We start from the raw sequence: 25,134 nt of genomic DNA, 5'->3' as shown, positions 1-25,134 counted from the left end.
CATCGATAAGGGTCGAATCCTAATTATCGCTGTTTTAGGGGGGCCGGGGTCCACAGTGGGGGGGGATTGAGTTGAGGCCAACACTAGAACAGGGATCTGGGACACCTATACAAATGATTCCCACTTGAAATTTTCCAAAAAAATGATTTTTATTTTTCAAAATTATGCACATCAAAATTGACCTTTTTACTGAGAATTACCCACATATGAATTTCAAGTATGTTGGATGTTGGGTTAAATTCAATTCAAAATTCAACCAAATGCACATAATATTTGTAAGATGTAAATTTAATGAAACTCTTCCTTTTAATACGTGGAACAGGTAGACGTACCTAGAGACCTATTGTAACTAAGTAAGCTGAGCGTATTAAATTCAATATTATTCGATAATTTTTCATAGAGCTGTAAATATACATATCTATAATTATGCTATTGTATAATTATTCTTCGACTTACCACAAAAATTCTGCACCTACTCACTGATCAAAACACGAAGTGTGACAGTAGTATTTCGATGATCATGATTAACAGGCGACGCGGTAGCGTTGCCCCCCCCCGCCCTCCCACGGTTTCAAGTGCGTCATGAAACGCGTTCAACCTAAGTTCAACCGTAGGCGGCGCAACGCCAGATGGTCAATTTTGAAAACATTTACAATTTTTTTTACCTTAGTCAGTCAGTAATGGTTGACAAATCAAAGCTGTACCTATTCCAAATTTCATCAAAATTGGTTCGGCCAATCCTTCAAACTTTGAGTGAGACTTGAACAACAATTTCGCCAAAATGACCAAAAACTGGGTACTTGAAACTTCTCGAATTTTTATCATACAAAAATTATTTTTATATATTCTGAAAGGTCTTTGAAAAATAAGAAAAAAAGTATTCTTGCGTTTTTTTGAATAAACGCATAGTTTCTGAGAAAATTACGTTTGAAACTTCGTGAAAAAGACCTTTCAGAATATATAAAAATAATTTTTGTAGGATAAAAATTCGCGAAGTTTCAAGTACCCAGTTTTTTGTCATTTTGGCGAAATTGTTGTTCAAGTCTCACTCAAAATTTGAAGGATTGGCCGAACCAATTTTGGTAATCTGTGCTGACGGTTTCCGGATTGTAATTAATCATAATGGTTTTCTTTCCTAGTTTGCTCAGCTCTCTGAGACATCCTACGGCGCACCAATCGAATTCCACCGAGCTGCCAATTCTATAAACTCCGGAGCCTAGAACGAACATGATTGGTTAATAATTGCCCTTTTGTCTGGCTCTCAAGGGAACCTTTACAGCCAATTGACTAAAACTGAGCTAAAAGTTGGCTCACTGGAAAAATATATTTTGAGCAACTTTGGTCAATATTTTAATTTTTGGAGGATTTGATTTTAGATTTATGCGCAATAATAATTAGCATAAAGTAGTGAAAAATACGGAGCTGAAGCACATCCTCATCCTCATCCTCAGCCACACGAAAATTCACATTATGCAGCAAAGTGCAGCAGCATTTTAAAAACCTGGTTGCGTAAACGGTGATAGCATGATTTTTTTCTTATCACTACTAGGTTAAGGTAGGTAATTAAATTAAATTAATTAAATGAAGGTGATTGTTTTAAGTTGAAATTAGAAGAAGACTATGATGAAAATCTTTCTCTCATATATTAGAATCATGACTGGTGCGGTGGTGCGCCATGTCTACTGTGTATGAGTGGTAAGATAGATATGAATATGATAGGTACGTGTATTTAGTGATAATCATTCTATATTTCAATTCTCTTGTATTAGTTGTATTAAATTCAGTAACTAACCGAATTATCGCTCGTTTTAGGTACCTTATCCACAGTATTTTAGTGGTGTTAAGCCGTCGAACCTGAAGTAGATACGATTCTAGTTTAATCAAAGCCAACGAAATCTCCAACACCATCACTGATCTAGGATTTCCTACTAATGTTAGCCTTATTTAATGAAATGACCAAGACTGTCGAAATTATGGTTAGTGTTTCATGAATGCATGAAGATAATATGATTTTCGGCGGAAATTTTCAATTTATTTCGTTTCGTATTTCTCAGATCACCGGCATGACTTGATTTTGTTTCAATTTTTATTCGATTTTTTTCAGAGTTGTTACTGTTCCAGCCTTTACCGGTGAGGCGGTGACCGCTCTGCAGAATTTTGCTTTCGAAAGTTTACCCATACTAAAGTAAATATTTCACATAGCATACTATACCATGACTATGAAGAGGAATTTTCATCGATTTTTTCATTAATATTTCAGGTGGTTTATAGTTATTGCTCCTTTGAAAGATCTCGTAAAAGAACTGAGAGATTGGAAAGTAAGATTTCAAAGGAAACTAAAAAAGAAATTGTCGAATTGACGGGTAGAAATGTGTATTTTATATCTAGTCTTCCGGGTGGATTATTATTTGATTATGATTACATTATAATGCGAATACGACTCTTTAGGTGATGTTACGCCCGACATACAAGCCATCTCATCCGCATCCATAATTGTAACAACCCCTGACAAATGGGGCAGTATTTCACGTAGTTGGCAAACACGTACTTATGTGAAAAAAGCTGTCTTGATGATAGACGAAATTCATCTGTTGGGAGAAGATCATGGACCGGTATTGATAGTAGATAATTGTTTCTCGAACAAATTTCATCGTTTCTCATATATCGAAAAGAATATTCGTATTGTTGGATTATCGACTACTTTGGCCAATGCGCAACATTTAGCCAATTGATTAAGAATGGACGAAGTACGGAAATTTTTTCCGTCATTCAGTGATTCTCTCCTTAGTCCTATACTTATTTCATTTTTTTTTTTTACAACTGGAATTGTTGTGATAGAAAATTATGACACAGCGTGATATTTTTTTTTTACAGATATGAATGTACAATTTTAGATCATCTGTTAGACCCGTGCCTTTGGAAGCGCATGCTAGCGCTTTCCCGGACAAATATTGTTGCGCACGAATGGCTTCCATGAATAAGCCAGTTTTCTAAGCTATCAAACAGTATTCGATTTCTCAGCCTGTTCCGGTTTGGTTTTTGTGTCTTCTCGCAGACAGACTCGTCTTACTGCGATGGATTGGTTTTACTTGCGCAATTGGCCTCCGAAAATAATTCTAAGCAGTCTTAAAATCAAAGAAAACGTAATTATTGATCAAAATGTTTCGTCAAATAAACATGGAGACAATTCTTGAGAAAATCTGTTGATGAATGTGATTGTGAATGTGTGATATTTATTTGCAGAAAATGGATAAAATATTGGAAACGATGGAAGATGATAATTTAAAAAATGGTATTAGGCTTTGGAATAGGCTTACATCACGCTGCGCTGGTCTTCAGGAAACCCATCGTAAAATTGTCGAAGAATTGTTCGAATATTAACATATTCAAGTAAAATTTCACTAGTTTTTTTTCTCCTTGAAATTTCGAATTTTATAAGTGTAGCTAATTTTGGAATGTTCTCATCGTAGATTTTAACCTCTACTAGTCTACTTCAGCATTAGCCTGGGGAGTAAATTTTCCTGCACATCTGGTTATCGTTAAAGGAACCGAGTCCTACGACTGTAAAAGCCATCGCCACGTTGATATGCCCATCAAAGATATTCTGCAAATGATGGGAAAAGCTGGTCGACCGCGGTTCCATAAATCAGGCATAGCTGTTGTAATGGTACGATGAGTCACGTTCGATTTTTTAAAAAATTGTGGGAAGATTTTATAACTTTGATGTATCATTTTAAGGTGCGTGATGTGAAGAAAGGTTTCTATAGAAAATTCCTTTACAAACCATTCCCCGTGGGATCGAAATGATTTCCTGAGAAATTTGATCAAAGGCGCTGTAACGACGTTACAGAACTCGCATTGCGTTGTTTTAGACGAGGTAATTTTTGTAGTGTTACGTAAGCTTCAAGCTTTACTAGTGAATAGGAATTTTTTGATTTCATTATTTTTGCAGGATAATCTTACTCTGTATCCGACCACATTTGGTCGTATAGCTTCATATTATTATGTTATAATTATAGCCACAATGCCATGCAACATTTCGCTAACAAGCTGAAATCAGATAAATGAGTATCAAAAATCTCCTTCATGTTGTATCGCATGCTTCCGAATACTACGAAATTCCCGTGCGTCACAGTGAAGAAATTTATGACACGCGAGAATTGAATTTTTTCATTCGCAACGAATTCGGAAAAATTACATAGATATTGACGTATTGTTTGTATTTTATAGAGAATTGGCGAAATGTTGTCCAGTGAAAGTAGTGTGGTGTTTATAAGAGAATAAATTTAGATAAAATTTTGGGACAAGGAATAATGGTTTCACATAGGTAGATAGGATAATGAGTTGATTTAACGAATAGGTAAAGTAAGCATAGAAGATAGGTAGATGAAATAGGAAGAGACTAGGGAAATAGGAAACGTACAGTAGGAAACAAAACCTTCTAGACATCACATATATGACTAATTATATCAGAAGTCATCTAAAACAAAATCTTCTACACATAAAAGAAAATAGAATTTGGTAGGTATAACCAAGAAGGTACGAGTTAAACTCGTAAGTAATTTAGTATCTCGAAAACATCATACAACGTATGATTTATTAATCATTATAACTCTCATGTATATTTCAAATTTCGAAGATAGGTAAACCTACCTGAGATTCATAATTAAATCATATCGAGTAAAATAAATAAAATTAAGTCATAAATTAGACTATACATATCATTATTTACACAATTAGGTATTTCATGTCGCATATAAATGAATGCATATATAACCTAGTGAAGGGATTTGGGTTCTCAGCTACATGTCGAATACCATTGGCACCTCTGTGCTAGGTTTCAGACGACCATCATGATATTCATTTCGAAGATGTAGAATATTCCACAAATCACTTCGCGGTACCTATATCGAAAAATAAACAATTCAATTCAGATCATTGTACTTAATATTTCATTTTCACTTTACAATGAACATAATTAATAAATTCAACATAATTAAGAAAAGAAGTACGCGAAAAGAACGCACATACACACGTTATACATCTATTCAACGAAAATTCATAAGTTAGTTGATCCGTTTTATGACGTATTTGAAATTCAATTTTTATTCAAACGGAATCAACTAACGAACTGTAGTATCGTTTTTCTTTACCTACTAGAATTGTACAGGGTGGACAGAAATATCGGGTACCCCTAAAAAAGTTTTCTGCTAAATACTTCGGTTGGTCACAGTGAATGATGGTAATGGTAGCACATGATTGGTTGTTAGACTGGAGAGATAACATTTCACCAATCATATGCATCTATTTCACGTTGCCAACCTATATTTTTAATGAAAAACTTTCTTAGGGGTACCCGATATTTCTGTCCACCCTGATATAGATAGTTAGATAGGTATCTATACCACAGTAGACCCATCTACTTACGATTTTTCGCATACGAAAACGTACATATTTATTATTACCGGCTCATTTTTCCCATCTCGTTTTACTTTGTACCGATTATCAAACTGATTTGAAATCTGTTCTGGATCAGTGTTTAAGAATTTTGCAAGTAAGTAAGAAACTATGACGATACAGGAGATTGAATTTTATAATGACTCATTTTGTGTTGTGAACAAATTATTTTTTAGTTTATGATTGATGTCTGCGGTGAACGTGGATGGCTGGTTTCTACCCTTCGTGCTCAACAATTGATACACAATGTCGGTTCCAGGTCGTTGGGTGACAAATCATCCTTTGCTAACGTTGCCTCACATAGATCAGAGACAGGTGTACTTGTTTACCTCCGGCGTTGCATAAAACTGTGTGATCGTTATTCCGAATTGATGAACATGCTGCAGAATGAGTTCACTAAATCGCAGATCAATTCGGTAAAATACTTTTTTCCCCCTTGAACATGAATTTTACAAATCAACCAATTTGTAAAATTATTGCCATTGTTTTAGATTTACGAGGTATTGTGTAACTTGCCAAAAATTCAAATCAATTTTACAATATCGGAATCTATACAGCAGAATAAATTTGACGACGAGGTAAACTTATGAATTTCACGATGATATTGTTCATGGATTTTTATTAATCACCTGTAATTGTTGATTTTCAGGCAAGTAATGCTCCCAAAATTGAAGTCGTGGATTTACACAAACCTATTGTCGTTCACTCAGGAAAACAGTACGTGCTGAATTTGAGAATGATTCAGCTGGCTAACCGGAAGGATATACGTGTTCATGCTCCAAGATTCCCTAAACCTAAAGGTGAAAGTTGATTCCTAACGTTAGGTTGTATTAGAACTAAAGATTTACTGTCTATGAAAAGGTTCACATTTGGGCAAAGAACACGTGTCTTTCATTATTTAATTTACAAGTTTCCTGATAAAACTGGTGAGCTATTTTGTTGAAATTTTCTACCTGTATTAAATATTCATAGGTCGAGAATGAATAATCATATACCTCATGTTCGATTCATATCTTGGATTAGATCAGCAGTACAATATCACGTTGGATATTGTTTCTTAGAAATATTTTGATAGCCAATTTTTGTCACCCTTTTTCATGTTTTTGTTTTGTAATCAATTATAAATACCAACCTACTTATTTTTGTTACCTACTGAATATAAACAGAACGTAAATTTATATTTTTCATATTTCATAAGGTACCCACATAGAAAAATGCAAAATCGTGAAAAAAATTAGATAATTTTATTATTATTTATCATCTATATCCATAGAACAGTCTACATTTGTACAATCGCCACTTTCAACGTTGGTACTTTTACAGAATTCTGTTTACTGCTTCGCGATGTAATGCATATTTAAACTGGCGATATCACGTTCTAAATCTGTATCCAACGACGAACCGTGATTTTCTAGACAACGAAAAAACGTCATGTTGACTATTGGTGAAAAAAAAGATGAAAAAATTTCATCATTACCTGGTTTGTGTTCGTTAAATGAGTCAAAATACGAATGACTGTAGCTACCACTGCTGCTGTCAAGAACAATGAAACATCCTTCGAGGCTTGTTAAATGACACTTTTTCTGCTGCGTCACTAGTTTTATTTATTACCCTCCAACTTCGGTCGTAGAAAAGAAAAAGAAAATGTTGGTTCGAAATGTAAGTAACAGCATCATTCTTGAATTCTCGATAATGCCAAAAGTTTGTTTCAATGGCTTTAATAGCATCTTCAATTTTCAGGAAATTATAACATGTAAGTATTCTTAATTTATAAACGAGGGCAGAAAAACTCAGAAATCGACAATTCTTTATTTTTATTTCATTTTTTTACTTTTTAGTTTTTGGACCAAATTTTGCTCTTTTCAAAAATAACTGATTTGATACAAATTAGAAATCATTGTTTCCAAATTTTCTGCGGAAAATAGGATATTTTTTGATATTTCTGCAATAGTTGGGACCTTATGTCAGTTTATTTTTACAATGCATTGGAGAGACTTTCTTTTGGAAAATTTCAAGTAAAACAACATTATTTTTGTTGAAAGAAATAAATTTTTCTTCGAAAGTTTTAGACGATTTCGGGATTTCCAAATTTTCAAATTTCCAATCAAATTTTTTGGTAAAGTGATGATTTTTTTAAAATTTTTAGGTTTTTAACTTTTTTTAATGTCAAACTAGTTCTGGTTGCTCCCCGTATTTCGCTTTTGGTGTTCTGCTGATGGTTCCACAAATCAAAAAAACGGTTTCAAATGGTTCAACTTCAAAATGTAGCTCTAAAAATTAAAAATTTCCTTTTATTTCGCTCATGTTGTTGATTTTGCCATTTTTGCCTAAAAAATTTGAATTCTTATTTCAGTTTGGTAACAAAAGACATTTTAAGTAGTAAATTGACTAATTATTGGGGACCAAAAAGAAGTGAGAATCCTGAAAAGAAAAGGGTTTTGATGGTTCTTCTTATTACAATTTCGTTTTTGTTCTTGTGGTGGTTATTGTTATACTCCTCACAAACTCAATCGGTACTACTTTAGCTCTAAAATTTTAATTTTTCAAATCGTTTTTTATTTGTTTGCCCTTTTGGAATTTTTCCGATTTAAATTTTAAATTTTCAAACTGTTCTATTGGTTCTGATAAGCGTTTCAGCTGACCAAAAAAAGAGGTGGTGGATTGGTGGTGGTTCCAAACGATGAATGTTTCAAACGGTTTTCCGAATTCTAAAAAAGTAAGTGCCAGGACGCCCATTTCATTTTCAATTCAGGTAACAATCTAGGCGGGAGTGTAGTGTATACAATATCTGATTGGCTGCGTGCACAGATAACGTATTTCTATTGGTCCGAGTCTGTGCATTGTTCCACTCCCTCCTGAAGTGTATTCTGAATAATGCTAAAGTTGAAATTTGAATGAAACATCTATTTAATTCCATTGAATTAATTAATGGAGTTGAGTTAATACATAATAAAGGAGTATTTTTGGGTGTTAAATTTATAAAAAAAAAATATTTATACTATTATTTATTTATAATGAAAATAAAAAAGTTATTAATGAATCAAAAAGAAAAATTTAAGGTAAAAAAGTAAAAATAATATTAGTAGAAATATAAAAAAAATTAGGAATTAGGTAAATTTATTAAATTGATTGATAAAAAAAATTAATAATGAAATAAATAAATTAAGAATAGTTTTATTTATAATAGGATCATTTTGATTAATATTATTATAAAAATCTTTATTAAATAAATTTAATATAGTTATTTATTCAAAATTGTTGTGCAATGATTGTGCACCTGTCAGTATATCGGTAGGTAATAAAAATGAAAATGCCGATTCAATTTTTGATAATTAAGAACTAAAAAGTACCTACCTACCTAAAAATGTAACTTCCTTTTTTCTCGCCCCCGAAAAAACGAGTAAAATTCAATTTATTATTCAGATTTTTGCAATAACCAAATTACTTACTCGTGTCTTCTGTGTCTTGAAATATTTTCAGTAAAATTTAAAAAAAAACTGAACCATAAATACACAAATTTTGAATGGCTATTGAGTAGATAATTTAATTGTTTTTACAAGACATGCAGTGGCGGACTGGGTCAGGTTGGTGACCCTGGGGCCCTGGCGGATGCACCGAATGGGGCACCCAAAATTTTTCTCTTCTCCCTTAAGAATCATTCTCGTTTTTTTTCAGGTTTTTGGATACTTGAATGCAAGTTGTGCGATTGATTTTTGCTTTTGTCTTTTTATTCAGTATTTATTATAGGAAAAAAGAACCCGGCTAAAGTTATCCTCACATCCTCATCCACACGAAAATTCACATTTTGTAGCAAAACGCATTGGAGGGAGTGGGTGACAAAAAATTTGCCATAAGAAAAAAAAAAATTTTACCAAATGAAATCTAAAATGACAAGTTTTTAAAGTGAAATAAGAGATGAAATGACAATTTTGTCAATTGATACCATGTATAATTCACATTTGGGCTTATGAAAAATTCTTATTTTTCTTTTTGAATTTATGGAAGTTTCAAAAATGTATTTTTTTCTGGGTTTAGTGAAGAGACAGAAATTGACCGTAGCAAAGCGAGGGCAAAAGCTTTTAAAAATTCGTATTTCGAGAGGTAAAAAAAGATGTTTTTGAAAAATTTGTTCACGTTTTTAGCTTAAAATTGTATGTAGTATGCAAAAATCCGTAGAATAGAAGTATTCATAAAATTGTTATTTTTACTCGAAATGAAAAAAATTTAACATCAATCGATAGGGAATTTCAATTTTCTTTAATTTGAGACCACATAGAAGTTCACCTGAACTCGCGAACATTCGAAAAAATTGCGTTTATTACACGAAAAATTGTATACGTACCTACAGCGTTTCTTTTGTTTTCATTCTGGGAAGGAAGACAATGGCGGTCCAGCATACCCCCTGTTATAGTTCCCTAGTATTTATGGAAGTTCCTGAAGGTGCTATGGATGAAACCCAAAGAAAGAATTTTGTTTGTAGAGTGAGAAAGGCGTTGTATGGGTTGAAGATAAGTCCTAAGAAGTGGTATGAAAAATTAGAGTCTGTACTCAAGGAATTAGGTTTTGAAAACAAGTTAAATGAACTCTGTATTTTCTTCAAATACAGCGGCGATAAAATTGTGATAATCGTGATCTATGTAGATGACTTGTTAGTGTTGAGTAATAATACCAGTGAATTGAATGAAATTGTTGAAAAGTTGTCTGCCACATTTTCGTTGAGTAATTTAGGTGAGCCACAAAAATATCTAGGCACCAATATTGTGAGAGACCGAGGTAAGAAAATTATTGCTCTCAATCAAATAAAATATATTGATTTTAGATCAATTCGAGATGAGTAATTGTAAAATTGTTAAGACACCTATGGTGGAAAAAGGTGTGATGACCAAAGAATTGAAAGCCATTGAAGAAAGTGATGAGGGAAGTGAATTGAGAAAACTCTTAGAACCAACTGAGTACCCTTATAGAAAGTTGATTGGTTCTTTAAGATATTTGATAGATGGTACTAGACCAGACATTGCATATGCTGTGCACGAATTATCAACTAAAATGTCAAATCCTACAAATTATGACTGGCAGAGAGCCAAATGGGTACTTGGATGTTTGAAAGGATCAAGAGATTTGAAATTAGTATATTCTAGTTTGACAAATGAAGTCAAAATTTATACCGATGCCAGTTATAGAGATCTGAAACCATCCAACAAAACTACTGAAGGTTTTATTATCAAAGTACCTATTTGGAGATGTGATTTCTTGGGCTGCAAGAAAATGAAGGAGGCGCGTAACTTCGACTTGTGAAGCCGAATTTAGAGTATTAAACAAAGGGATCAGAGAAATGAAGTGCATTCAAAGCACAATTAAAAGTGTGATGTGAGATTATATATATCCAGTGGTTGCATTTTGTGATAGTGAATCTGCTATCAAATGCACTACTGTTACAAGTAAACCTAAACTCAAGCATGTAATTGAGGAAGAGGAACAATTGGTCAGAGAATGTGTCAAATATGGCGAGATGCGAATTATGAAAATTGACACCGAAGATCAGCTTGCTGATATTTGTACTAAGCCGCTTGGTCTGGCTAGATTTGTGAAATTGAGATGCGAATTGTTGCATGATGAGATATAGAATTGTTGCATGATGAAATATAGAACTTTTGCATGATGAGAAAGAACTATTGCATTTTTCTAATACATTTTTGTAAGTTTCAGAAATGAATGTGTCATCAAATGAGTCCCCAAATAATGAGTCCATGGAACATGATTTCAAAATCGAATTATTTGTCAATGACGAGGACATGGAATTGGATTTGAAATGATTTCCGATGTATTTTAATTGTTACTTAGTTGTTATGCTAAATTGATTTACTTGTTCATGATGAGATGCGATTTATAAATTGTTACGTTGTAATTGTACAAATTGTACCTATCTTGTAGAAATTGTAGGTTTTCGTTCGTTTCCGTTTTTCTTATCTTTTATACTCGTACATAGGTAATGTTGTAGGTGAGCTACATACTATGTACATATTGTATATTCTTGTTGAAGCAGTTGTTTCAATTTATGCGTGTTGTTTGTTTTGTTTTTTTTTGTATAAAATATACAGTCCACTGTACTTGATCGTTTATGGTTTTATATTTTATGGCAAACATAAATAGTCACAGTATTTCGGCTTTCACTGTGGCATGGCGCGAGCCGACGGTTGGGGCTGTGGAGCAGCACAGGATGCGGAACTCCCTATTTATTTTTGAAAATTATTTGGTTTAGAATTTCAAATGTTTGTAACCTAGGTATCTACTATTGAAAAAAAAAAATTATCCATTTTTTTAATTTTTTCTACACATTACACAAATTTTCTTTCACTCTCAAAACTAAAGTAGACCCTCCTCAAGGAATTAGGTACCACATTTTTTGAGTCAATCTGGAGCCTTCAAAAATAATTTACTTTTCTCTAGCAATGTAAAATTACTCTAGAAGGTGTTGTTGATGTAATTACAAGCAACTTATGCAGCTCAAAAACTTGGTTCTGAAGAGCTGGTGAAATGTTCTTTCAGGGAATGAGATTTCGGATCAATTGGAGTTAATGGGTTGTGAAGGTTCTCTATTCCGAATAAAAACAATCTAATCAATACATTTTATTATTGAAATTTGTTTCATCATGTGGAGTGTAAGAATAAAGTTAATTACTTCATCAAAATTACTAGTATAGTATGCAATGATAATATATTTGAGTACGTGATGACGGATGAAGTTAGCTAAATTACTTTTGAGGCTATTCCAGTAGATATATAATATTAGTAAAATTAATAACGAGGAAGTACCTATCTTCCATACTGAATGAGATTTCAGCTTAATCGATGTTTATGGGTTGTGAAGGTTTGCTCGTCAGGAGAAAAACGGTCGAATCTATACATATTATTACGAACTTTATCAAAATTTGCTTCATCATGTGATGTAAAAACAAAGTTAACTATTACTTTAAAAATTACTACCTACCTAGTATACAAAATAAGTATACGTATTCAAGCAGGTACGTGAGATATTGGGTATTTGCTTTCGAGGCCATTCTAGTAGATGGTAGGTATCTAGTAGGTACATATCTTAAGGTAAATTATTAATAAAGAGTAAGTATCTTCCTAAAATCTAAAAAGTTGTTCACTTGTGAATACAATGCAAGTTATTAGGGAAGAATGAGAATGTGATTCAAACTTTAGGGCAAACAAAACGTGAAAATTTTGTAAAATGTTTACAAGTGTTTATTTATGCTGGCGATTTGCAACTGAAGATAACAAAATCGACTCCCTTTCTTTTTCCACCCCAAATACATCACTGACTTTTTGGGCAACATGCTCACGAAATTCAGCATTGTCCAAATTATGGAAAATCTCCATTACAGTTTGGAATATGATTTCTTTCAATTTTACGCAATTACCATTGATCAACTCCTTTTCCAATCTGGACATCAGATCAATGGGATCAAATTCTTCAGATTTTATTGGTAAATTGTACCAAATGGATAGATCATTCAGTAATTTTTCAAATTCTGCAATAACATTGACTATAGAAGCTGTAACTTCGACAGAAGTTACTGATTCATCGATGGTATTGTCATAGGGTCTAACCTTTGTAACCAATCTTACAAAAAAGTCCATCAATGCGAGTGATTCGTAGGCATTGAATGTGGCGGCACTTCCAAAATGATTGTTAAAATTCTTATTTGTGTAAGCTTTGAATGGGGTCAGTCCTCCGAACCAAGATTGAACACCTTCCTTGATCAAATGGTAATTTAATATGCTTGGTGAGTAGATTGATTTCCAAGTACCCAAGATTCCACCAATGAAGCCAAATGCAGTGTTTATCGGAGATTTGATGATGTTTGCAGAGCTTTTCATTGGTTCACTGGCATTCATAACTTCGCGTTTGGCACGTAGCTGTTTTGTAGGTTCTTTTGTTTGCTGTTTAAGTGAATTATTGAGCTTTTCCAGAAATTCTACTAAATGAGACCCCTGTATGGTATCATTTAGATTGTTCTGCGCATACCCATTGTAATATTTAATTACATCCGACATGGGTTTCAACTCCTTTTTTTGTGGCAATTCCATAGGGTTAGAGTTTCCACCATTTACACCATTTTTACCCATTGGTGCTTGCTTGTAATTGTCTGCCACGTTGTATTTGCGAGGAGAATGATGACATGGCGACCATATTATGAGATTTTTTCCAAATTTTCCTCCGCTCCCACCATGACCACCTCTTCTATCCAATCCCATGAGTCCTGTTTTCATATCTACTTGTATGCTTGTGGTATTCTGAGGCAACAGTGGAATGAATATAGCTTCACCGGGATCTCCACCAACTCCACCTCTGCCTCCGTCACCACCATCTCCACCAACATGTCCTTCTTTTCCCTCAAGAATGTAACGGCGCCCACTTTCTGTTTTGTTTCCTTCTACTTCATATTTATTTTCATATAAATCTAGTGTTATGGTGTGGTTGCTTGATTTAGCATTACAAATACAAGGTGGTGGATTATATTTCGCTGAACATGTCCCCCTAGTTTCAGTAATATCATCATATGCATCATCTCCATTCCTCCCACTTGCTCCATCACCTCCATCTTGCCCTGGTCCACCTTGACCACCATTAACAGACACACTGAAATCTGATAGATTGATGAAAGTCTCCCAAATGCCTACAAAGTGTCCTCCGGATTTTCCGGGTAATCCAGGTTTACCGTTGAATCCATTTTCATTGGGGATTGTTGCATTTGGAGCTTTTGATAAATTATGTGAGTTTCCAGGCAAACCATCGAGGGTAATTTTTCGAGTACCCCAACTTTCCCAAATTGGTGCTATAATGAAAAGCTGTACCTGGTCACCAATCATGTTCAGGTCAGTGTCTATAAATACTCGTCTCAGCGCTAAGATCTCAATGATCTGGGGCAAAGTTGTGCAATTCTTCTTGTATTCAACTACATCGCTGAGTTTAATGTAATGCCCTTTCATTACCAGCTTATTGGTGTCAGTACATGATGTCGATGGATGTAAATTGTTTTTCAACGCCATGTCTAGAATTTTACGCTGAATATTTAGTTTTGCGTCATTAAGTGTGATGCTTGCAAATTCGTTCAAATCATAATGATTGCATTTTGCAAAACGCTCTTGCAAGAGTTGTATGTATGATTCAGAACTTACATTTGCTTCATGTTGAGCCAAGTGATTAACCACATCAGTACACAGACTTTGACTTTCCAACAATCCATTGTAGAGCTGTTGCATGAATTTATACCAATTGTTTGACTTTTTGGAGTATTCGATGACATTTTTCAATCCCTCAATGCACTTAAATGAATCACCAAGGACATGACCATTTATCATATGCAAGAACGAAGAATATTGAGCATATTCCACAGCGGGTAGTAAACTCTTCTTCACTGGATCCATATCCATGGAGGTAACACCATTCACAAGTTGTTGCACACAGCTTATGGTTCTCAGTTCTAAACTTGCACTATCTCTCAGATTTATCAATTTACTGTGTAATGAGCGTGTTACATTAACCAGTTGGGAAAGTTCAGTAATTTGATTTTCTTTGCCGATAAAGTACTCTTGAATTTTTTCACCACTTTTTTCAACGTGTTGTAATATTTTCTCATTAATTTCCTTTATCAGCTTGCTGACATCATACAGAGATAGTTCGGGTACAAAATAACCAAAATCAGAAGTGTCCTTTTCAACAAAACTGAGTTTATCTATGAGAGCTGTAAGGTTTTGCTTGTTCTCTCTCAGCACAGGAATCTCACTTAGAATACCTTCTTGGCTTGGAGTTCTAGAAATTCCTATTCTTGAGTAGACACCTTCCTGTTTCAACAATAACACATCTATGAGTTTGATTTCATCAGAACTGCGCTCTTTTTTTTTCAACCTTTCCTTGGCTTCTTTAATCGATTCAACCAAAATTTGGATTAGTTCATTGTCTTTCAATTTGGGAAATGGAACCATGGTTACAATCAGGCAAATACCATTTTGAAGTTTTTCAACGTTTTTAACGAATTTAGTTACGTGTTTCAAGAGTTTGATGAAGTCGTTTATCCTTCCACCCCGAGTTAACGAACTGTTATTAACTAAAAGAAGTATTTTAACACGTTGTATTTTATCAATGGCTTTTTTAATAAAATACGACGTGGTTACATCATGAGCCACTTCTCTGGTATCAAAAAATCCTGGAAAGTCGTAATACCAGGCACGTGTGCTGTTGTCTTGCACCAATTCCGGAAATATTGTTACAGATGTAGGATAAGAGTTATTTATTTGGTTATTATGCTGTTCATATATGCCGAAATCGAGACCCTCTTCCACTGAAACTAGGTTAGTATCATAACCTGCAATTCTTTGGGTTAATGTGCTTTTCCCAGACCCTATATTACCCATCAGCAAAGTCACATTCTCCACGCTGGGTATAGCATTCAATTTTGCCTCCCCTTCAGCTAAAAGATCAAAAACTTTCTGGATATCTTCATTTGTTACATTGCCAACTGGTGGCGGTGTATTTGCCGAATCGGGATGTGGATGTTCATGCATTATATTGGTTTTTTTAGTACAATTTGTGAGTCTTGGTTAGACGTGAATCGATATTGTTCTTGTTTGCAGCTTTGATTTTGAAACTATTACAGATCGTGTAGGTATTTCAGTTCTTTGAAATTGATGCTCCTGCAGGTACTTTTGATTGCAGTGATGCAGATTTCATAGAGGTTGATTCGGGGACCTGTAAAAGTGAAAATATGTGTTAAGAAATTTAAAAAAAAACAACTTCGTATAGATTAGAATGGACTGCGAAAAAAAATCGGAAGATCTTTACTAAATTCAATGGAGACCTTCACTTTGAGGTGAAAGTTATCAGTACGAATTTACTCATGCTATAGGTCCTCAAAAGAGAGATTTTTTAGAAGAAAAAACCTTACTTTTTTTTAGCTTTTACCCAACCTGCTTTGGAGAAAAGGGTCCGGTTAAGTGGTTTTAGATTCTATACAGGGTGTTCACTTTCCTGGAAAACCTGGAAAAGTGAAGGAATTTGGTCGGTATCGAAAAGTCAGGAAAAAGTCAGGAAATTTCGTGAAATTGTGAAAATAACGATCAATTGCAAATTTTAGATGAGGGCCTGTGATCAAAGAAAAACATTATTTTTACTCATCAAAGCACAAATATTCGAAAGTTTTTCCCCTCGCTTCGCTCGGGCTTGTTTTCATTTCTTTTTCAAAAGTAAACTGGAAATGTCCATAAAAATCAAATCATAAAAAACATTGTTTTTACGTCACTTGAAATACAAATTTAATTTCATATATGATCGGAAAATGAGTTGTTTCCTAGAAAGTTTTCTGGTTGGAAAATACGTCTTTAACGCATCTATCTAAACATGCGCGGAAAAAAGTTACTTTCCTCTCTAGGGAGGAAAGTAACTGTTTTCGCACATGTTTACAAATTCTAAATTAACAATTTTTAAAAATTTCAGCATTTATTTTCCTCTCATATGAAATTAAAATTGTATACGCGATAGGATTGGACAGTAACGCGATCAACTTGTGCGATTCAAGTCACTCGGCTTCACTTCTCGCTCCTATCACGTATTGTAGGGCCTACTAATAATTTACATATAACCACGATGTCCCCCAGTAAACATTCTGAAAAAATTCTTAGTTTTAGTCCTTTTTATGTAGAATAACACATCAAACAATTGGACTGGCATTTTTATTTCATTTTCGAGGAAAAAAATTACAAGTATTACATTTACCTATTAGCATTTTTGAAATATTTTACCAACGCACAGTGGGCTGTGAGCACCCTCAAAACGGGCGTAATTCAAAAACTTACAATAAACCCAAAAACAATTGTAAAATGATATCCTCCCTTATGTTTTTGGGGTCGCAGAATACGAATTTGACAATATTTTTTTGGTAGGGGTATGGGGGGGGGTGAGGGGGTCAACAATTAAAAATTTGACCATAATGACGTGTGATATGTCGAAATGTATGTTTTCGAGGGTGTAGATCACGAATCTGACCATAATTTTTCATAAGGGTGAATGGTGAGGGATGAAGGGGGTAAAAACGGTGAAAAATTCAAAATTTGATTAAGTATAATGATATTGTGTGATATGTCAAAATGTACCAAGTATGAATAATTCAACTGAAAGTTTAAGTACTTTCCATCAATTTACTGGATTTTAGTTTTTATAAAGTAATTATAGAGATAAGATTCATCTTGAAACCCTGTTTTTCTCCTACTCGGCTGCACAAATTGGAATAGAAAAAATTTCCGCACGTAGATGCACGGGAAATTCCAGTGGCAGGTAATACTTGAGATAGTGTATTTCAAGATGTCAATTGCCATTTTTGACCGAAAGTGGCGGCTCCCCAACAGAAAATCCTTCATCCCCAACCCTTCACCCCTCCTACCCCCCGAAAACGTACATTTTGACATATCACACGTCATTATAGTCAAATTTTGAATTTTTCGCTGTTTTCACCCCCTTCATCCCCCACCATTCACCCCTACGAAAAAAAATATTGTCAGATTCGTGATCTACACCCTCGAAAATATACATTTCGACATATCACACGTCATTATAATCGAATTTTGAATTATTCACTGTTTTCACCCATTTCATCCCCCACCATTCACCCCTACGAAAAAAATATTGTCAGATTCGTAATCTACACCTTCGAAAACATACATTTCGACATATCACACGTCATTATGGTCAAATTTTTAATTGTTGACCCCCTCACCCCCCTCCCCCATCCATACCCCTGCCAAAAAAATATTGTCAAATTCGTATTCTGCGACCCCAAAAACATAAGGGAGGATATCATTTTACAATTGTTTTTGGGTTTATTGTAAGTTTTTGAATTACGCATGTTTTGAGGGTGCTCACAGCCCATGTTGCAACGTGTAGACGAACATGTGAAAAAATCCCCCCCCTCCCCCAATTAGCCAACGAATTGACGATGAATTTTCATGCTGAAATTTCCGTTGACAAGGCTGCAGCGTCTCCAAATGAACCGATTTTCTTGAGATTTTTTGCACATGTAATAGCAATTATGATGTAAATGACCCTTTTTTATGGTACAACGAAAAATTTTTATTTGGGATGGAGTGGTTTTAGGCGAAAGAAATTTTCAAATTAAGAAAAAGGCGGTCGAAAATGATTTTTTTTAAAAATGGCATTATACATATTTGGAAATAACACGCTGATTTACATCACTGTACAAAATTGGACTCATATCGATTCAACACCTTTCTCTTGACACGAACATTTGTGATTTTAAAAAATTGTCTCAGAACGCTCATTTCGGATCTTTCTGTCTACATTATTTTTCATCGCAGGAAGCTTGTAAGAATATAAAATTAGATGCTTTTGTTGAAGCAAAGAACATATTGAAAATTCAGAATCATACGTGAATTTTCTATTATTTTTTTATGGGAAACTGTCCGTTCCACTTGAACACATCATGGGGTCAAGTGGAACGAAAAAAGTTGGTTCAGAAAGAAATTCTGGAGGCCAAGTTTTTGGACCAAATTTGAAAAATGAGGAGTCATTTTGTAGCCGAAGGATGGGACTACGCAACAAAATATTCACGAGGTCTCAAAGTTGAAACAGGTAGTAACAATTTTCGGTCAAATAAAAATCGTTCCATGTGATCCGGTTTTACCCCTAGTAAAAAGTTGTATGAAAATGGCGTTCTTTTCATTTGTTTAAAACGGTTGCAAAATTTTTCCAACATGTATTTCTTGCAAAATCGTAGCCAGAAAAATGGTAGGTATGTATCTCGTAAATTCGCTGACAAATTAGGGGGAGGGTGAATTTTTTACATGTCCGTCTACATATTGGTGAAATATTTCAAAAACGCAAAAATATTCATTTTTTAGGTTTCTGCTCTTGTTTGAAACAGCGGTGAAATTTTTTCGATATGTTTTACTCTTGAAATTATAGCACAAAAAGTGTCATTTCTCGTCAATTCGTTGACAAATTGTGGGGTAAAGAAAATTTTTTCAAATGTTCTACTCATTGGTAAAATATCTCAAAAATTCAAAAATTTTCTTTTTTTAGGTTTCTGATGGTATTTTTGCAATACGTGCCAAACTTGTGATTTTTTTTCTCAAAAATGAAAAAAAAATTCCAGCCCAATTTTTTGATACGTTATTCTACATGAAACATGAAAAGGACTAAAACTGAGATTTTTTTCAGAATTTTTACAGGGAGACATCACGGTTATATTTGAATTATAAGTTTTTGAATCGATTTTTTTAGGTTTTTGAAAGTGGCAATACTGATTTTGACATCATTCGTCAATTACCAACTCAATGTGCTACAATTTGAAAAAAAGTTCAAACTTCTATACCACGTACAACCGGAGCAATTTTCAATCAAAATTTCCCATCTTCGGTCAATTTTGAAAAACTTTGAAATCCTACGGCTCCGCCAAAAAAAATGAAAAAAATGTCCAGTTTGCGTCATTCATCATCGTTTGATGACTTCTAAACATGATCTGATTTTGAAAAAAATCGAAGATCCCTCGCGCAAAAATCTGCTGATTCGGCGTAGAATGACCCTATGCCAATAATAAAAATGACATGATCCAACTATGTAAAATTAGTTAGTATGATAACAGGGTATCTAACGGATTTTTTTGTTGAAAAAATCACTACTTTTTCACTACTTTTTTCACTAAGTACCTTTTTTCAACCAAATTTTCAGAATGCCATCCACTCGAACACCCCCCCCCCCACACTCACAAAAAAATTAACAAAGTCAAATTTTGCACACAAAAGTTTTTTTAAAAAATAAAAACTGGAAGAAAATTTTCAATTTCAATCAAAATTATTGAAAAAAAACAATACAAATAAACGAGCTTATTAGGTACATCCGGATCGTTATAAGACCAGGTGTCAAACAATATTTCAAAATAAAAAATCAGGGCTTTAGCAGGACATTTTTAAACACTAGAGATTTTATTTAAAAAAAGCAGCCGGGGGGAGACAAAATTTTGCAATAGAATTTTTCGCTTTTAGTTTTCCAATGTCTTCAACATCTCAACATTTTTTTCAAGCAAGCGAATGTCAAAAATATAATTTTATCATTTCAATTTTTGATTTTTCTTCACGTTAAAGGTTTTTACTCATGTAATGAAATTGGGCGAATAAAAAACTTTTTTTTAACAAACCAAAATTTCAATTTCGAGAGGGAGGTACATATATGTAAAAAACGATGATTTTTAGTGTGATGAATTGGTTAATTATACTCGTAAAAAATTTATTACTTTGCTTCAAAATTTTGAAATTCAAAAGATTTTTTTTTTTGAAAAATTCAAAATTGAAAAAAAGCAAACGAGCCCGAGCAAAGCGAGGGCAGAAGATTTCAAAAATTCACGTTTCGAGAAGTGAAAAAAAATTTCTTCATGCAGGGAGGGGAGGAGTTTATTTTTTTAATTCAAACTTCGAACATTTCTTGAATCCGAACAATAGGTTTCTATGGGGAAAAAGAGTGAACAGTCCGAGCGAAGCGAGGGCAAAAGCTCTCAAAAATGTGTAATTCAAGCTTTAAAAAAGTCGACAAATGAGCTCTTTTCTACGGAATAAAGATCGAGAAAAAGGAACGAATTTGAATTTTTTTCATTTTTTCACTACCTTTTCGACAAAATTCACCACTTTTTCACTACTTTCACTACCCATTTTAAAAATCACTACTTTTTCACTACTTTCACTACTTGCACTACCTGTTAGATACCCTGTGACAAAGTAAGGAAGACCATTGATGGAAGTGAAACGTGACATATTTTATAAAAATCTTTTCAGTTTACAACGAGTGAATAAATTTCATACCTGAATACGAGCCCCTCGACAAGTACTGTTTGCACTATTTTTCCTCTCGTTCCGATCTCGGGTTTGTAATTTAACTGATTAGATTTCGAATACGTGCACAAGTAAATTTTCGCAAAAACAGAGTTGATCCTGGTATAAAAAAAAATCCACACGAAAAATTTTCCACCGAGTACAAACTTCGAATGATTATTTTTCGGTTACGATATTTCAAAATAAGCGTTTTTAGTTCATGTTATACTTCGAGCAACTGCATCCGAAAAAGTGAAGAAAAGTAAACGCTCATTTCGTTTTAATTTGTGTCGGTGTGTGAAAATGTTGACTAGAAAAACACCAGAGCGTGTAACTATATACTGATCGAAAAATTCCGATACGTAATTAATTAAATGGGAAAAGAACACATGGGTGGCGCGCCGGATATTCTTGTATGTATAATGCTGATAGGTGCCAAGAAAATTTCGTGAAGGTAAACATGTTTTTCAAACCAGTGTTATTTTTAACTTTATGCTTGTTTCAATTTGTAATTCAATAAATCCTCCCACACGAGTATGTGAAAGATTGATAATTGGTTTATAATGTCAATATGTTGAATACTTTTCGAGATACGAAATCACTGTTTGTTTTTTTAATAAATTCATTGAAAATTTTGTTGTCGCCGTATTTATGGGAAAACTACTGAACGGATTTTGACGAAATTTGGAATATTGATTCATTTTTTCGCAACGCTCCCTCGATGGAATGGTGGGAAATTGTATGATGGTAATAAATTCTCAAAAAACTCGATGTTTTGCCCACAGTTTTTTTACCGAAAATAAATCAGACATTTATATACCATGCTCTTACAGAAAAGAATAAACAAATAAAACTACATTATACTGCTCCAATGAGTTCACAGCTCCACATATATTCATGCAAATTTGTATTCGACTCGAAAGAAGAGAAGATACGATTTGTGCGCTTCGAAATGCACTCTTTTCCAGAAAATGGTTTAGAGCAGGGATACATCTATTGTGGCGATGCGATATTTGCATACACTGAATCGAAATCATTCATCAAAGTCGAATTGTATGTTTTATCGAAGGGATCAAAACCACTTGACAACACTTACAACACACATATTGTCGTGTATAAATGCGCCCACATGGACGATCAATGCACAACATGTCTGTCTGTCTGAATAAGAACTACTCGTGTATGTGTGGAATTCAGAAACTGCAGAATGTAAATACTACAGCTCAGATGATGAATCCAACACGACTGATCCCTGATTGCATGATGTACAGAAATGTTCGAATTCAAACCTTTCAACAAATTGGTTAACAGAAAAAGTCCATTTAATAATAACCCCAACAGTGGCAGTAACATTTACTGTGATCGCAGGATTCGTTATTTGGAGAAAATATACGATAAGATCGCGAAAAATGCAACAACAAAAATGAATAAAATGGGTATGGAAATGATATCTATGTCACAATGCGGAAAACGCGTGTTGATTGAAAACGAAATCGAGCTGGACGAAAATGAATCAGACATACTGGTAAGTGTACAGGTAAATAAGGAACCTTTTAGCGAGAAGTTGTTAAATTGGGTGAGAGAATTGTAACCGACATAATGTATTGCGAAAATGTATCTGAGTGATTACCTCATTTTGGAAATTTACAACTTTCCATAATGTTCTCCAAAAGAGTATTAGCTTTTATTGATTTCCATAGCCAAGTTCACAGCTGCAGGCAAAAACAAAATGCCAAGCAGACAGAAATTTGCTGTAAACTCATAATGCTGAAATTTATTTCAATTGTGTTTCTGAATTTTCTTTTCTTATAAGACCTACGGAAGAAAAATTTAAGTTCGCCGATTTTTTTACAAGTACTTGTATTTTAGTCAATTCACATTTTTCAATTATCGTGGCGGTTTCGGGTCCCTTTACCTCAAGAACGAGAAAACATATTTTGAAAAATGCAATTTAGGACTCAAATTATAGATTTCTAAGGATGCTGATTCCAATTACCCAGCTTCGCTGGGCAAAGAGGTGTGTCCAAATTCAAATTTTTGTTCTCCTTGGTACCCATTTTCATGTTTGGAGTCAAACAATGTTCAAAAATTAACTCAGCGTTCTTATTAAAAACTTTGACTTTGATACCCATGTTGTACAAGTATTTATTAAAAATTTTCAATTTAGGGCCTCCTATTACACAGCTTGTTTTGGCTGTGTGGTCAAATGGTCGTCAAAAACGAAATCAGCACCCTCAAACGCCTCCGTAACATAAGTTTCAGCTTTTTAGTGCCAAACTTTGCAAAATTGAGGACTTGTCCGGCTGAATTTTCCATCTGGATCACTGTGTGTTGCGATACCGTAATACGTTTGCTTCGCACGATAAGATAATTACGAAAAACAGGGGGAGGGGGCTAAAATTCCGTAGCAAAAACGGTTTCAAGCACGCTGAATATTTTTGGGTTGTTCTAATTTTCAATACAATTTAGTGCCCGGAAAGGGAGAGGGAGGGAATTGAAAATTTTGGAAAAATTATTAATACAATACAAGTACATATGTTAAAATACTCATACATTAATGAGTTCAACCAATCCCTCAAAGTCATTTCAGTTTGAAAGTAGGTAAAAATTAACAACCCAAAATTTGAATACAGCATCTTCAGTAACACAGATGTTTGTATATGTACAAACCTTTTTCGACATCCTCTGAAAGTGAAACCGAACCGAAGAACGAATATGAATGCTACTGCTAGATGAAAAATGGGAAATTCCTCGAGAATACTTAGTTCTAGAGAAATTTCTAGGAGAAGGAGAGTTTGGAAGAGTCGTCGTCGTCGTCGTAGTCGCGCTCCTTTACAGGAGATAGCGTATACTTCCATCTATATCAGTCAGTTTCTAGCGTACCTGATAGTTTCTTTCAGGGTCTTACAGGGAGAGTTGGCCGGTGAGTTTGTTGTCAACATCTCCGATCGTTTCCTCCCTCTTGTAGTTCTTGTTTGAATTTTCCCCTGTACCGCTAGCATGAAAATACCGTTTTCTCGTATTTTATGAGCTAAATACTTAAGCTTTCTATTCTTTATACATATCTTCTACTACGACTTTACGCTCCTATCCTATTCTTGCAAATACTTCCTGGTTGGTAATGAACTCCTTTCATGAGATCCGTAGTAGCCTTCGATAGCACCACATCTCAAAAGCAGATATTTTCTTCTCGAATTCTGCACTCATGGTCCATGTTTCGCAGGAATACTTCAGAATCGTCCATACGTAGCATCGCATAATTCTCTTCCTCAGAGCTAAACTCATCATTCGATTTCCCAGCACATTGGCTAGGTTGTTAAAGGCGCTTTCTCCCATTCCAATCTGTGATTTAATTTCTTTATGATCTCTACCATCGTTAATCAGCGCTCCAAGGTATCTGAATTGATTTACATTTTCAATTTCTTGAGTTCCAATGTTGATTTTGACCTCTTTGAAGTCTCCTTTTGTAAATCTCATTACCTTGGTCTTGCCTGCATTTATTTTCATTCCATATTTTAATCCAGCACTGTTGATTTGGTTGATCATTTTCTGCATCTGCGCCTCTGTTTCAGCAAGGATCAAAGGATCACTTTGTTGTCTGCATAACTTATTTCATTTATTCTCTTGCCCTTGATCTTGAGTCCCATTTGTTTGATTCGCGCTTGTCTCATTATTTCTTCTGCATACACGTTGAACAGTCTTGGTGAGAGGGGACATCCTTGTCTCACACCTCTCTTTATACCACATCCATTCTCCGAGTACTCAGTTCCAATCTTGATGTTTGCGCTCTGCTCTCAG

General features: G+C 34.2%; 1 protein-coding gene and 3 long non-coding RNA genes across 5 annotated transcripts in view; 2 read left to right on the top strand and 2 right to left on the bottom strand.

Annotated features, from left to right (window-relative positions):
- LOC135838325 (uncharacterized) overlaps positions 1 to 25,134 on the bottom strand; it is a 345,767-nt gene that overhangs the window by 212,041 nt on the left and 108,592 nt on the right. The window lies entirely within an intron of this gene.
- Positions 1,945 to 2,709, top strand: LOC135842798 (uncharacterized). The gene is made up of 3 exons (XR_010558187.1): positions 1,945 to 1,976; positions 2,105 to 2,363; positions 2,449 to 2,709. It is a non-coding gene; the product is annotated as an uncharacterized LOC135842798 (long non-coding RNA).
- Positions 3,335 to 4,165, top strand: LOC135842803 (uncharacterized). Its single transcript, XR_010558188.1, has 3 exons — positions 3,335 to 3,667; positions 3,739 to 3,877; positions 4,020 to 4,165. It is a non-coding gene; the product is annotated as an uncharacterized LOC135842803 (long non-coding RNA).
- On the bottom strand, positions 12,072 to 21,684 carry LOC135838037 (uncharacterized). Its single transcript, XM_065353556.1, has 2 exons — positions 21,328 to 21,684; positions 12,072 to 16,213 (listed from the first exon to the last, which is right to left on the bottom strand). Exon 2 carries the CDS (start codon positions 16,027 to 16,029, stop codon positions 12,706 to 12,708), a length of 3,324 nt encoding a protein of 1,107 aa, XP_065209628.1. The 5' UTR covers positions 16,030 to 16,213; positions 21,328 to 21,684; the 3' UTR covers positions 12,072 to 12,705.

Source organism: Planococcus citri, chromosome 1 (assembly GCF_950023065.1).
Source record: "Planococcus citri chromosome 1, ihPlaCitr1.1, whole genome shotgun sequence".
NCBI classification, from domain to species: domain Eukaryota; kingdom Metazoa; phylum Arthropoda; class Insecta; order Hemiptera; family Pseudococcidae; genus Planococcus; species Planococcus citri.
Note: the sequence above shows the minus strand (reverse complement) of the source record. Positions and strands in the feature narration are given on the sequence as shown.